Below are 14,348 nucleotides of genomic sequence, written 5' to 3' on the forward strand. Positions count from 1 at the left end.
AGGGACTCCCTCCCCACTCTGCAATTGCCAGATGTTTAGAAATGGAAGATTTTTCTCCAAGTAAAGCCTGATGAGTTGCTCTCTCTCCCATGGCAGGTGAAACCACAGGGGCTTTTACCACCACCAGATCCTTTCAAGCTGAACCAGCTGGAAGGGCACTGAAAGGAATGAGTTAAGCACCTCTCCAACTACCGGGCTGCATCAAGAAGGCACAACATAAGCAATGGTAAAGTCAGTAAACAAAATTTTACTGTAATATTTTGTAACACAGATACTGTATTTCTCTTTGAAGTGTAAAGCTACCGTCTTACACAAGAAAGATGGACAGACCCTTTTCCAAGACTAATATGGATACAATAAATATGGAGTTTTACATACTAGATCTGTACACAGAAACTTTGTCCCACAGCCATAAAAATTTACATTTAACAGTGCAACATATAATTTAATCCTTTATTTATCTGACATAGGATGTTTACTTACTAAACACAAGCAACTACCTGGTTTTAATATACATATTTTATATATATATATTTTATATATATATATTCAACAATCTGTACAGGTTTCTAAACATAAAACTCCAAAAGGCACAATTGTCTATACAACATGTACAAAAATGGCTGGAGCTGACAAGAAACAACAATTATTGGTCAAGAGTTCATGATTGCACGAAGATTAGTAATGGGTTTGTGTCAGAAAAATGTGCTTTAAGGAAAGGAAGGTTTGCAAAGAAACCTGCAAGTGTTATTAAAAAAACCCAAAAAACCCTAAAAATAAGAACACAATGAAAAACAAAAACTAGGTTGCTATTACAAGTCTATCCTCATCGTCACTGCTGCCATCGCTAAACTGCACCGTGTTTTGCCGCCGGGGGGGGGCGGCTGGCCTGGGTACCTGTCTGTCCGGGGTGACAGTTCGATGGACTGGGGACTTGGTTAACGTGTTGGGATTCACCTTGGAGCGGGGCTCTGCCGGGGCAGCCCTCTTCACTTGGAGAGCAGGGAGGTCACGCTTTGGCTTGCTGGGGTTTGCGAGGTCAGTCTTTTCAGGATCGGCTTTCCCCGGGCCAATGGGGTTGGTCAGCGGGGTGGGCTCGGGATGGCTCTTCCCACTGTACCGCTGGCCGCCAGCCACCGCCTGAGGAGAAGCACCCCGGCTGGCCTGGCCAGCCTCGGCTGCGGGGAAGCCAACAGGAGCTGGCTCCAGCTGGACCTCGCCGGCTTTGGAGCCTGCGGCGGGTGCCTCGGAGGCTCCGTGCCCCTCGGCGCTGGCGGGGCTGACGGAGGGGATGAGGGTTGGCAGGGCGATGTTGAGGATCTGCAGGCCAGGAAGGTGTCCCTGCGGGCTGGGGGTGCCCTGCGGGGCCGCACCAGCTGTCAGCACCTGGAGGCCCACGGCGTTGAGGGTAATTCCCGGAGGGCGAATCTGCGGGGCGATGTTGGTGTTTGCCAGGCCCAGGATGTTCACTGTCTCCATGCCCAGCGGCGGCAGAGGCTGCAGGTTGGGTGTGCCGAGCCCCTGAATGCCCGGCACGCTCACCTGGCCAATGGGAATGCACGGCACCACGCTGTTCACCTCGGCGACTCCCACGGGATTCGCGGTGGTGCCAGCAGCCGTGCCGCCTGTCTCACCAAGGGCGCTGGTAGTTCTGTGAATCACGCTCACAGCTGGGATAGTGAGCTGCACTGGCCCTGCCTGGATGGGAACAAAGGTGGAGTAGGTGGCCAGGCCAGCAGGGACCACCTGGATGCCCCCGACCGGCACCATGCCATAGGGAGCCTTGGCTTGCCGCTGCGAGTGCAGGGGCAGGTGGCTGAAGAGGTGAGTCTGTGCAGCCCTCGGCTCGGCAGCCGGTTTCTCCTCCGGGGTTTCAGTGGAGGGTGACGGCGCTGTCGTCTGCATGCTGTGGTCTGCTGGCGAGGACGGGGAGCTGATGGAGGGCGTGCTCTGGGAGAGAACAACACAGGCGTGTTAATGTGGCAGCCATGGCTGCCCTTCAGTGGCACGAAAACACAAGGGAGCTGGGAGTGCTTCCCATGCCCCCTTTTAAGAAAGAACAACAACAAATGGTTTGTAGTATATAGTGCTCAGCTTGAACAATGAACTGATTTCCTTCCTTTCTTTTTCCACCTCCTTCCTCACCCACTAATTGAATTTTCCTCTCCTAATTACCCTTGCTTAATTTCTCTCAAACACTAATGCTCAAAAACATTGCTGAATATCTTTTGCATGTGTGCTTTAAGTGGCGAGAATGCTTTGGAGAACTGTTCTATGTGGAAATTGCCTCAGGCACGAAGGTTAAATAAGCATAAGCTGGCATTTTTGATGCACCAAGTTCCTCTCCTGAAGGCATTACAGCCTCTGGCAGGCAGAGGCAGCATCATGGCACATTTGTCATAGGTGCTTCTAATGTGGCAGACAGGGTACGCAGTGACAAGAGATGGCTGACAACTACAGCTCCTGCAGAGGTGGAGGTGACGGCTGGATACTGGAGTGAGACGTGGGATCCACATCCTATTGCTGCCTCAGCTCACCGTGATTTATTCAGTGCACACACCTGGACTTATAATCCTATTTCTATCCTCCCTTTTCTTCTCCTACAGCCTGTTACTGACGAAGGCTTGCAACTCCTTTCCTAGAACCTCCTAGAACGAGTAGTCTGAAAGTGCAATTGCGATCTCTCTCTCTCGTTTTAGGCATTTTCATCACACACGTACTGGTGCAACCTTACTTAGTTTATACAGTCCTAACTCTCAAAAATTCTCTAGAGCAGGCACAAAACTGAAAAACAGAAAAAAATACTTTGGAAATCTGCTGGTAGAAAATGTATTGGCAAAGGGAGAATATGATTAACTGGCTATGCAGTGCCGACCTGTCTAAATGAGAAGATGGGTGTGAGAAAGAAGCCAACATCTTTCTCAGAACTGACACCTCACAAGAAATCCTGATAAACTGGTATGGGTGCTTTCGAAGGAACGTACAACAGCCTTCCTGAGGTGTGTTGACTCCTTGGCTTGATTGCAAGAACTGGGATCCACAGCCATTCACAATAGGAACGGACTGTAGATTAACCACTGGAGACACAAGGCTGATGCTTCTTTTGGTCTGGGAAAGGAAAAGAAAATCTGGAAAGGAATCACTGCCTTGTACTACTTATGTGCCTTCTTTTTTTTGAAAAATGTATTAATGGAGACAATTATTAAAGCTATATAAATGAACACCGTTCAACATTTTTAATTGCGTGAATATTTACTTAAGGCTTCAGTGGTTCTATTTAATGAGGGAGTAAACTCAGTCAAATGTCCTTCTGGTATCCATTGGCAACAATGGAACCTAAACTCCAAATAGGAACACCCTACCCATTGTATGGCAGATATATACAGTGATCAGAGATCATTTTATTCTCTGTCACACTACAAACTTGCTCCAATTTCCATTTGCCACATGAACTCACAGTTCTTACAAGCACGGATGAGCCTGTGTCAAACAATGCAATGCAGCAATAATTTTTACTGTTTCTCCTTGTCAACAGTTTGCTACCTTAAACTTCACAAAAAAATAAATCCAGTATAGTATAAATTTTCAAAGAAAAAACCAAGCCACTAAGTACTTAAAACAGACTGAAATTTTTTCTGTTTATGCTTTTGAAAATTATCTGCTACTTTTTTTCTATAACTGCACGCGAAGTTAGGTTTACGCCTGAACTTGATCTCAAGATTTTTTTCCAACCACAATGATTATATGGTACAATGTAGTATTTCTAAATATTGCATTCATCATGGAGAAGGCAGTGCTCTGATTACACCTTTAATTAAACTATTCTGCATTTTATTTTTCTGAGCAATATTCTGAAAAGCACGAATGCCTTCATGGTCTGTAGTAAGAATTCAAAACTACCAAAAGATATCTTTAGGGTCAGCTAGGTAAGGGACTTGTACTGTCCCCATCACAGTCCATTAAAGCCACCGCTTTAATGAACAGAAAAGGGCTCAACACCTGCTGCTTCCCTCTGTGATTTCATGGGCACAATTTTAAAGAGAACAGTTGCCAAAATTACTGAACGCTCCCACAGCCCTGTACACAGACTGATCTCACCTTTCTGCACACCGCTTTGAAAAGCTGGGTGTCTAGCACGTGCATGGGCAAAATTCGTCCTTTTCTGATTAAAATCTTCTTTCAGCTTGGAGAAAAGCTGAGAGCACTGGGAACTCAGGTCTCAGTCCCATGTTCATCTCTCCTTTCGTTATTGTGCAAGGGCAATCTCCCAGTCTCCTTGAACATCTGGTGCTCTTTCTAATTCTACTATTAAGCACATTTGGAGGATAGATAAGCAATTGCACCATTTTTTTTTGTGATAAGGCAAAACACTTCGGGACTAGATTAATTTCCCTTTGGAATTACCAATGATTGTGTCATCATATTTCAGAGTGAAATGATTGCTGAATTCTATCACTTTCCTCTGGTGACCACCACCATATGTTCATTCCACATATTTGTTATTTCCTTCTGATTTGTAATACAATCTACCAGCTCCAAACATCAGCTGAAATAACCATAATACAAATTAATCCATTCAGGAAGAATACAATCAAATTAAAGAATTTGAAAAGCAATGCTTCTACTACATCCTTGTTTCTAGAGTCCTACATATTTGTGCCTTGATTAATTTTAACACTTCTGAAAGACTCATCACCAAGAATTCTAAGAATAAAGGGAAAGGCAAACACTTTAATGTCTGAAAAATCTCCAAAAAGATCTTTTTGGAAGGAGGACTTAAAATACCACTCTCTCCCTGGAGTTAAATACTCCTACCTTTGTAAGAGCTGCAGTTGATATTAAGGAGTGGCCCAAGGCTGTTTCTGGACCAGGGTAATCCACAGACATCTGGCGACCTGGAGATGCAGGAGCGATGTCTGTCAGTGCTGCACCAGCACCGCAGGGACCCACTCCTCTCTCCTGGGCTTTGTCCTCATGTGCTTCCTGATGGGTGGATTCTACTGGTGACCTGGAGGTCCTGCTGACTGACTGCACTGTGCTAAGGACAGTCATCTTGGTCAGCAGAGCTTTTGGGAGACCATCCATGGAGTCCGTGTGAGCCCCAGTAAAGCAGTCTGGAAGCCTGATGTCGTCGTCGGTGCTGGCGGCATCCTGCAGGCCGTGGCGAGAGGGGTGGTGCTGGGGGCTGGCCGTCACCGAGGGCGTTGTGGATAGCACCGACTCAGCCTGGCTGTCCTCATCATCATCCTCATTGTCGTTTTCATCTTCATCTCCACCATCAGACTCCTCCACGTCATATCCTGACCGGTCATAGCCAAATCTTTGCTTCTCACCTGCGGAAGTGGGAAGTAGAAGGCAAGAAAATGAAGGCCCTAGACTGAGAAGGAAGCAGGAGAGAACAACTAAAAACACCAAAAAACCACATGGCATATGTATTTTCCAGTCATACCCACTGCATCAAAGCAACAGGGAAGATTTAATTTTTGTTTTTATTTTCCAGCTTACATATTTTACTATACAGCTACATAATCTTTCATCTTCTGTTTCCGTGTTGTTTTTAACCTTCTGGATTTGGCCGTTTTCTTCCATGACATTTGTAACCATTTGCTCAAAGTCACCCTTCACTCTTCCTTTGGGGAGCAGTGAGCAGATTCCTGGTTCATTAGGTTCCCAGTGCTGACATGTGGAGCTGGCCTGTCAACCTTAGCAGTGGGATATTCTCTGGCTGGTTCTGACTCATAAGTGGGTGTCCTTGTACCTAATATGAATCATGGCTGCAAAGGTTTTTGAAGGATGCAAACAGAAAGACTGGAGGCTGTTAGTCAAGAATCTGTCTCGTTAACAGGCAAAAGAGACCAAAATTAGACCTTACCAGATTTCTTCACTTCACTAATGTTTGGAAAGGTTTATTAAAAAATCACCCAAGATGTCCTAGGAGCCAAGAAAGCCCTATTTGTATCAAAACTTACCTATGAATCTTTGTTTGCGTAAAGAAGCCCTCCTGATGTCAAGTCTTAAAGCCAAACTGCTGTCTAGGGGTAAATTTCTCTACAAAATACAGTTCTACTATAGCTTTTCACCTTCTTTTGTATCTAACTTGGAAAGAAAGAGTCGTCTTTAGTAAAGAGACAAAAAAATCCCATCTGCTGTGTCTGATTCCAAGCCAGGCTGTCTGGGATCATATTTTATAAAAGACAAAATGCTTTGAATACATTCATATTTTGTATTTGATTAAAGGTCTGTCTCTTGAGCTGTCCAAAAAAACATATCGGCATAAAAATCATTTGGCTCTATAAAACCAGTGATGTCTGGTTAGATAAAAGCTCAGAGATGCTGTTCTAGGGAAATCTACACAGGAACTTACCATCAAAATGGACAATTCTGAAAAAAATCAGACCCTTAAAAGAATTTGAATATACTGCCTATACTTTAGGCTGCTATGTTACCAAAACCAAAACAAGCACCTTGAACTCCAGATAAAATAAATGGGTTTAATTGAGCTACCTCTCAGTAAGTTACCCATCATCATAAGCCTTTATGGTTTCAGATGAGCGATACAATTAGGAACTAATAGCTTCTTTGAAAAAATCCCTCTGTAATGACTTTTCCCTTCTTTGCCTACACAGTAATTTGTACATTACCTAAATACAGGAACTAGATTTCCTACATTTACTACAGCAGATGTGAATATGTCAGACATATTAAAAATACCCCAAATCCTCCAGGTCACTGGAATGATCCTAACAAAAATATTTATCAGAATTTTAAATAGTCTTAATTTATAATTCTTATCCACAGGCAAAGCAGTTCAAAATAGAAAATACATTTTAGTGGAAAAATTTATTCATTAACTTCTGTTCCAAAATTATGGCAAGTAGGATTGTTAAAGATATTATTAACAATAACACGTGGACTGACTAAATGTTTTTGGTATTTTTTTCTCTATAATTCTGTCATTTCTATTATTCACATGAACAGTGTTTCTTCATCAGTAACTTGCAAAGAAAACATATCTAAAATGTTAGAACATCTCCATATGTTTGATTTCTGAATGGAAACAACTACCTCTGTCTTCAATACAAATTACAAGCTAGGAGGGTCCCAGTGCCCTGAGCTGGAGGACCATGACTGTGAGAATGATAAACTCCCAGTTGACTCTGAAGTTGTGTGGGAACTGCTGCTCCAGCTGGATCCCTGAAGTCTATGGGGTCAGATGGGATTCATCTGAGAATACTTAAAGAGCTGCTGATGTGATCACAAGGCTTCTCTCTATGATTTTTGAGCAGTCTTGGGAATCTGGAGAGGTCCTAGCTGACTGGAAGGTGGCTAATGTTGTCCTAGTTTTCAAGGACATGAAAGTGGACCCCAGAAACTACAGATCAGTCAGTCTCATTTCTGTGCCTAGTAAAGTTATGGAGAGGATTATTCTGGGAGGTATTCAAAAACACCTGGTGGACAACACAGCCATCGGTCACAGCCGGCGTGGCTTCATGAGGGGAAAGTCCTGCTTATCAAACCTGATTTCCTTGTATGGTAAGGTAACCCACCCAGCTGACCAAGAGAAGCCAGTTCATGTAGCCTTTCTGGCTTTCAGCAAAGCTTTTGACAGTGTCTGTCACGGGATCCTTCTGGACAAACTGTCCAGCACGGAGCTGGATAAACAACACACCATGTGGTGGGTGAACAAATGGCTCACGGGTCGGGCACAAAGGGTTACAGTGAATGGGGTGATGTCAGACTGGTGACCTGTCACTAGCGGGGTTCCACAGGGCTCCATCCTCAGCCCTGTGCTCTTCAGCATCTTCTTAAATGACTTGGATGCAGGACTGGAAGGGACACTGAGCAAGTTTACGGATGATACAAAACTGGGAGGAGCTCTTGACTCCCTTGAAGGCAGAGAGGCCCTGCTCAGAGACTTTGACAAACTAGAGATGGGCAACCACCAACAGGAAAGATCAACAAGGGAAAGTGCTGGAGTCTGCACCTGGGACAGGACAACCCTGGATGTACAGACAGACTGGGGAATGAGAGGCTGGAGAGCAGCACCATGGAAAGGGACCTGGGGGTCCTGGTTGATGGCAAGTTGAACATGAGCCAGCAGTGCCCTGGCAGCCAGGAGGGGCAGCCGTGTCCTGGGGGGCATCAGGCACAGCATCACCAGCCAGGCAAGGGAGGGGATTGTCCCACTCTGCTCTGCAGCAGAGAGACAGCAGAGGGGCAGCCTCACCTCGAGTGCTGGGGCAGTTTTGGGTGCCACAATATGAGAAAGACATTAGGCTATTAGGGAGTGCCCAAAGGAGGGCAACAAAGATGGTGAAGGGCCTTGAAGAGAAGCCATTAGAGGAGCTGCTGAGGTCACTTGGTCTGTTCAGCCTGGAGAAGAGGAGACTGAGGGGAGACCTCATTGCAGTTACAGCTTCCTGGTGAGGGGAAGAGGAGGGGCAGGCACTGAGCTCTTCTCTGTGGTGACCAGTGACAGGACATGGAGGAATGGCCTGAAGTTGTGTCAGGGGAGGTTTAGGTTGAGTATTAGGAAAAGGTTCTTTACGCGGAGGGTGGTTGGGGCACTGGAACAGTGTCCCCAGGGCAGTGATCACAGCACCAAGCCTGACAGAGTTCAAGAAGCATTTGAACAATGCTCTCAGGCACATGGTAAGACTCTTGGGGATGGTGTTGTGCAGGGCTAAGAGTTGGACTTGAATGATCCTTGTGGGTCACTTCCAACTCAGAATATTCTGTAATTCTGTGATTCCCTCAATGCCTCTGTAACAGACACTGAAGACTGTGTCACATCTAAAGGGTGACCCACAGGTTTCCTGCAACTCTTTAAATAATGCAGGGAGCATTGCAAAGTCTTGGAATTTACTCTGGACTCCCTCTTAAATTCAGTCTCTTTACCAACATCACATAAGTATCCTCTATGAAATCCTACTTATTTTTGTCTCTTTTCTCCCTCTCTCCACATGAATCACATTTTCTATGAAAGCTGATGTCAATCACAAATGATTGTTTCTACTGGCAAGAGAACTACCTGAAGTGATTAGACTGACTTGTCACATTTGTAAAGCAAAGAAAACATATGTGCAAACAATGCCCTGATTTACAACAAGAAACTACCTTCTTTCAAATCAACGCTTAAAAATGCTACGGGATTTACTAGCAAATGCTGTTTATGTAGGAATTTTCTGCATACATCCCAGCTTTCTACAATAAAGCCATGGAAAGAGAAAGGGAAACTGTGTGGAACACAGATTCCTTACATGCAGGACTCCATGGCATATAATTTCCCTCTATTGTTTCCCTGTTTACCTCCACCCTTTGTGCATTTGCCAGCTTCTATTTGAGTGTGGTTACCTGGAGCCAGAGCCTGCAGTGTAGGCGAGGTGACAGCGATGAATGTGGTTCCCTTACTCCCACACCACTTTGCAACATCAGATGAGGAAAAAAAAAAAAGATTCCTGACTTGCTTGTTCTGGCAATGCACGAAGGAATGCTTTGCTCTAGCTTTTATACCTGCATGCATGTTTGCTGAAACAAGAGGTGCCCAAGGTTTTCCAATCAGTGATCCCATTAAGCATCACTGTGGAGTTACAAGAAGACCTGATGCTGGAGTTTTAAGTAGTAGAAGATCCAGGCCGGGTTATGGGTCTCCTTTGAAGGAGACATTGGGCTGAGGCTGTGACCACTCCTTGTGCTGGAAGACTCTTCCAAGCAGTGTCTTTATAACAAAGTAGTACTGGCTCCAATCCATTCTGGTAATTGTACACTGCCTACTAAAGTTCCCTGGCAGTTTTAATTGGGGAAAATTAATTCTTCACTTCCTATCTTGAACTATGTACAATTATAACCATATGCTTATGTAGCTGATAGATATAGATATATATATATACACACACACACATATAACTAGAACGGACTCAATTTCCAGAGGGAACAAAATGACTTCTGTGTTTAACTTTGCATGAGGTTGTAAAACGGTGTGCGGTATTTTCGAATGGAAGGATGTATCATAAATTTAAAGGCTCCTAACATATGGAGAAATGGCTTTTGGCATGAAAGTTCACAGTTTCTTTTTTAAAAAAGAAAACAGGAAAAAAGTTTCACACTATTAAGTGAAGGCTTATGAAAACTACTTCTCTTTTGAATTTTTAACTCAACTCTCACCATTTTAACAGATAGACTGTTCAAGACAGCCTCAATTTTTTACAAAGAGTCTTTTTGGAAGAGTAGGTAACGGCTCTCATCCTCTGGCAACTGCTGCAATCTTTTCTTTTAAACCCTTAGAAAGACTCTTTCTTCTTCCTGGACTTCACAGGAGAAAGTGAATTTTACAGATCTGAACTCTGGAGAAATTAGGAACAGCTGGAAAGAAAGGTTTAATAGAAACATGGACAAAACTTTTGTCTGGGGATTTTGTTCACATGCCAGCTACAATTATTTTTAAGAAAACTGGATTTTTAATCCTATGTAGTGAAGCGTATACAAACCATAGGTAAAGACACCTTAGTCCTTCATTTATTTTGCTGTCAGTCCTCAGCTGGTCAGCCATCTACTGTGTTTGTGGTGTTGGTGCTGAGCTTGTTGGACAAGGCTCTGTTATACTGACATTGCACCCCAGAGCAGGGAAGAAAAAGCTCCCAGTTTTTTAGCACAATAGTTTTAGCTGGAATTATCAGCATACTAATATGTCCATTTGTGAAGTGCCTGGGGCTGGTAAGTCCACATACTGCTTTTTCCAGCTGGGATGCTATGAATTAGGTAACTGAAATATGTCTCCCTATGTACTTTGGTATTTTTCATTTTATTAGAAGTTTTTCCTATAGGAGTCCTTACTGTACATGGTATTAGCAACAGCCATCTAATTATCATCATACTTCAAAGTACTTAAAACAAAGGCTTTTCAGAACCTCAACTTAGAGCTTTTAGTTTTAGTTGCAGTATCACTGCCACACAACCTGACTTACTGAGGAGCTGTCAGAGACTTAGCAATTTCTGTACCAAATCCAGTGATAAAGCTCAACAGCTTATAACTTAGTCACATTCAGTTATAATTAACCATATTTAAGTAGATTGTGACATAAAAAGCAAAGTGTTCATTTTCATTCTTTCACTGGCAGGAAGACAAGAATGGCTTGAAAATACAAGTCCGGACTGCTCAGTTTTACAGATTCCTAAGCAAATGTGCATTTATGTAGGTAACTATATGATTGCCATTAGGTCTACTTATGCAGATTAAAGACATACCTTACTAAGTATCTATTCACTATCTATTAGCATCTAAATTTAAATTTATTACATTTATTGCCTTTTAACATCTGAATAATACAAAGCAGTGTTTATTGCCTCAAGTTCTAGAAGTATCTTCAGTTATGGATTAGCATTTACATAAAAGCAGTTAAAAATAAAGCATCCATTCTATATTCTATATATTCTCCATCAAACTCAAGAAAAAATGTAGACTATGGAAAGAAAGGCAGAAGTATTTTTCAGCATGTCATTATATGATCATAAATTGAAAGTGAGGTCTATATGTTATCAATTCACTGCATTCTTCTAAACAATTACAACTTACACTTGCCTTTCATCCATGGTATTAGAGTTGCAATAGATCTTTCCACAACCATGCACACAAATTTTAAGAGGGGTAAACAAGATATTGTTAAACAATGTTAGCATCTGTACCCTGTTAGGATCTGCTGTCCTCCTGCCATTCTAAGCCTGTTCATAGGCTTTAATTATTTCAAGGCTGATTTCAGTCTTGCTTCAGCTACTGTCCACTGCTCATCACCTTCTAACAGGACTCACAGTGACATCTACTGGGTTAAATTCAGACTGGTGATCACCAGGGCTCCTCAGAAATGAGAACAAGAAAATCTGTGAGCTTTTGACTTTCATTCTAAGACCACAGAAAATAATGAAGTGAAACTAACCAAAAAGTAAGAGCAACTTCTGCTTAAAGGGATTATTTACACCTAAACCTTCAAGTAACTTGTATATTGTAAATCAAACCTAGCACTAGGTAGTCTAATGTCAGGCTGTGGGTATGTATGTATGTATGTATGTCAGTGTGCCTAATGTAAATCTAGTTGAAGAATGACACTAATATTAACAAAAATATTTAAAAATTATTATTGTAAATTATACAGAACCAGACTTTCATTCCGTTTGTAAAAGGGGGCTATTACTGAAAAGATTTTAATTTATTTTCACCTCTTAAATGTAGATTCAGTGAAAACACAGACTGTGTCATGATTAAGCTAATGAAGAGCCATTGAAACTCACTTAAAATCTACTGTAAGTAACGTACAGCTAATTAACTTAGAACTGTGGTAATAACACTGCAGAAAATGAAAGTGTTTTTTAATATGTGTGTATGTAGATATCTATAAATACATATCTGAAACTTACAATTAGGTCTTTTTACTGCTAATGAATATTTTGGGATAAAATTTCTGCACAGAAACCACTTACATGTTCTGCCCATCTACTGATTTCATTATTAAGGAATTCTCTTGTGCAATTTTACTCAGACATACCATACCATTCATACATTAGCTTATTACAAGTTTAAAGTTTGTAACTGTTTTAATTTGAAAACAAATTATTGTTGTTTTTAAGACTGGATAGAAAAATGTTGTGTGAGCATGGCCAAAGAGGATTTCCCCAGTTGCAGTGTGTCACACTAAACAGTTCACCTCCTCTGACAATTTAATTCAGATATTAACATTCCTCACATTGTAACCCTGTATTTTGGTGACAAGAACATTCCACAGAGCAGAAGATTAAAGATAAATGGATGAGGGAATGGTTTTGAATACAAAACCCCAAGCCAGAAAGTATTTACTAACACCCAAATGATGACAAGTCCAAATACAAAGAATGCTATGTTAAAAGCTCTGATCACATACAGTCTCAGACAGCTAGAGAGCATCTTTCTTTTTTCCTGAGACACTACAGCACAACAAATTTCAGCTTCTCAGATTACTGAAAAAACAGACTCTGTGTGTGTGTGTGTGTTTTTGCCTGTGCCCAGGACTGTGCACAAGTTTGCACTCCTGGTTCAGTTTGCATCCATTTAATCTGTACTGCTGTCAGTCACACCTGGCTCCTCATATGAATCTAAAAAATTGCATATTCAAATAATTGTGATTGCCCAGCCTTTAAAAAAAAAACTAAAAAAGACAGGAACCAGCAAAATCCTTCATAAATAAAAGGTTGGTGGCTTTCTTAAATTTCTGGGTAAATTCTCTAATTCAAAGTGGAATTCTAGTGGAAGACATACAGCTTAGTTATTTTAAGCAAAGGTGCAGACATTTCTATTACCAGAAGAATAATCAGTATTCCAAATGTTCAGATAATGAATTAGGTGGAGACAGACAGATAGACAGACAGACATTCTACAGGTCAAGAAACAGGCCAATTTCACACAGTCTTCAGGAAGAAATTTTTTTTTCTGAGGTCACAATTATTTCTTATCAGATTTTCTGCACCTTTCTCTACTGCTTCTCATGTTGCCTTCCAGCTGAGGAAAGCGATGGGAGTAGACACCACTGTCTAAGAGAGAGAACATTTTTAACAACCAAACCCCAAAAATTTCAGCATTTAAAGACGTTTTTTAAAACACATGAAGGATATGTGGCACAACCATGCCAGCAATGCATGCCAGAGGGAAGAGGGGTGGAAGGGCCAAAGATGCAACACCACAAGTGCAGCTCAATACCCACGGCCCATCACGCTGTCCTTTGGGAGTGACGTGCTGCTGGCAGGGCTGTCCCTGGAGCCCAGACCTGGCACGAGGGGTGCTGGCCCCAGTGTGAGCTCTGCTGCACTGCCCTGGGGAAAGGGCAGCCAAAGAGGTGGCTGAAGCAGATTAAAATGCTGCCTAAAATTAGCATGTTCAGGATTTCAGAGAGGGCAACTGAACCACACTTAAGAAACCAGATATACAATACATTGCACTTTTTTCCCCCTCCTAATTCTGCCTTAAAAATAGGCTGACAAGCAAGATGCTGAATTATCATGAAGAAAAACCTTCATGGCTGGCCAGGTGAGCAGACTGATGAAATCACATTTTTGAAGCATACAGTTGCTCACTGAATTTCCATGGATAATTGTAAATGCCCTGTAGTTTGCAGCAACTGGAGAGCCTGGACTGGTCTGCCTGCAGCAAACACACCTCTATCAGGGGTTTAATTACCCTGCCTCTTGGATAGGTCTCTAGGGCTGAGCTTTGTGCTGCACAGCTGGTTTTGCTATGGGTACCTGAGCCAGAACCTTTGAAGAAGGTGGGGATTTTATCACCAAGTTGCTTTTTGATTTGGGGTTCCAGTTAAAGAAGTGCTACCTCC

The 14,348-nt window shown here is 42.5% G+C and overlaps 1 protein-coding gene across 6 annotated transcripts in view; it reads right to left on the minus strand.

The window, feature by feature from the left end:
- Window positions 1–258: 258 nt before the first annotated feature.
- Window positions 259–14,348, minus strand: part of HIVEP1 (HIVEP zinc finger 1) — a 121,509-nt gene continuing 107,419 nt past the window's right edge. For all 6 annotated transcript variants that reach the window (XM_082288208.1, XM_082288203.1, XM_082288206.1 and 3 more), the window contains 2 exons: window positions 4,816–5,333; window positions 259–1,950 (listed from right to left, as the gene is read on the minus strand). In XM_082288208.1, the coding sequence (XP_082144334.1) occupies window positions 802–1,950; window positions 4,816–5,333 (1,667 nt within the window). In that variant the 3' untranslated portion in view covers window positions 259–801. The remainder of the gene's footprint in view (window positions 1,951–4,815; window positions 5,334–14,348) is intronic.

Source organism: Coloeus monedula, assembly GCF_965178545.1.
Source record: "Coloeus monedula genome assembly, chromosome: 1".
Taxonomy (NCBI): domain Eukaryota; kingdom Metazoa; phylum Chordata; class Aves; order Passeriformes; family Corvidae; genus Coloeus; species Coloeus monedula.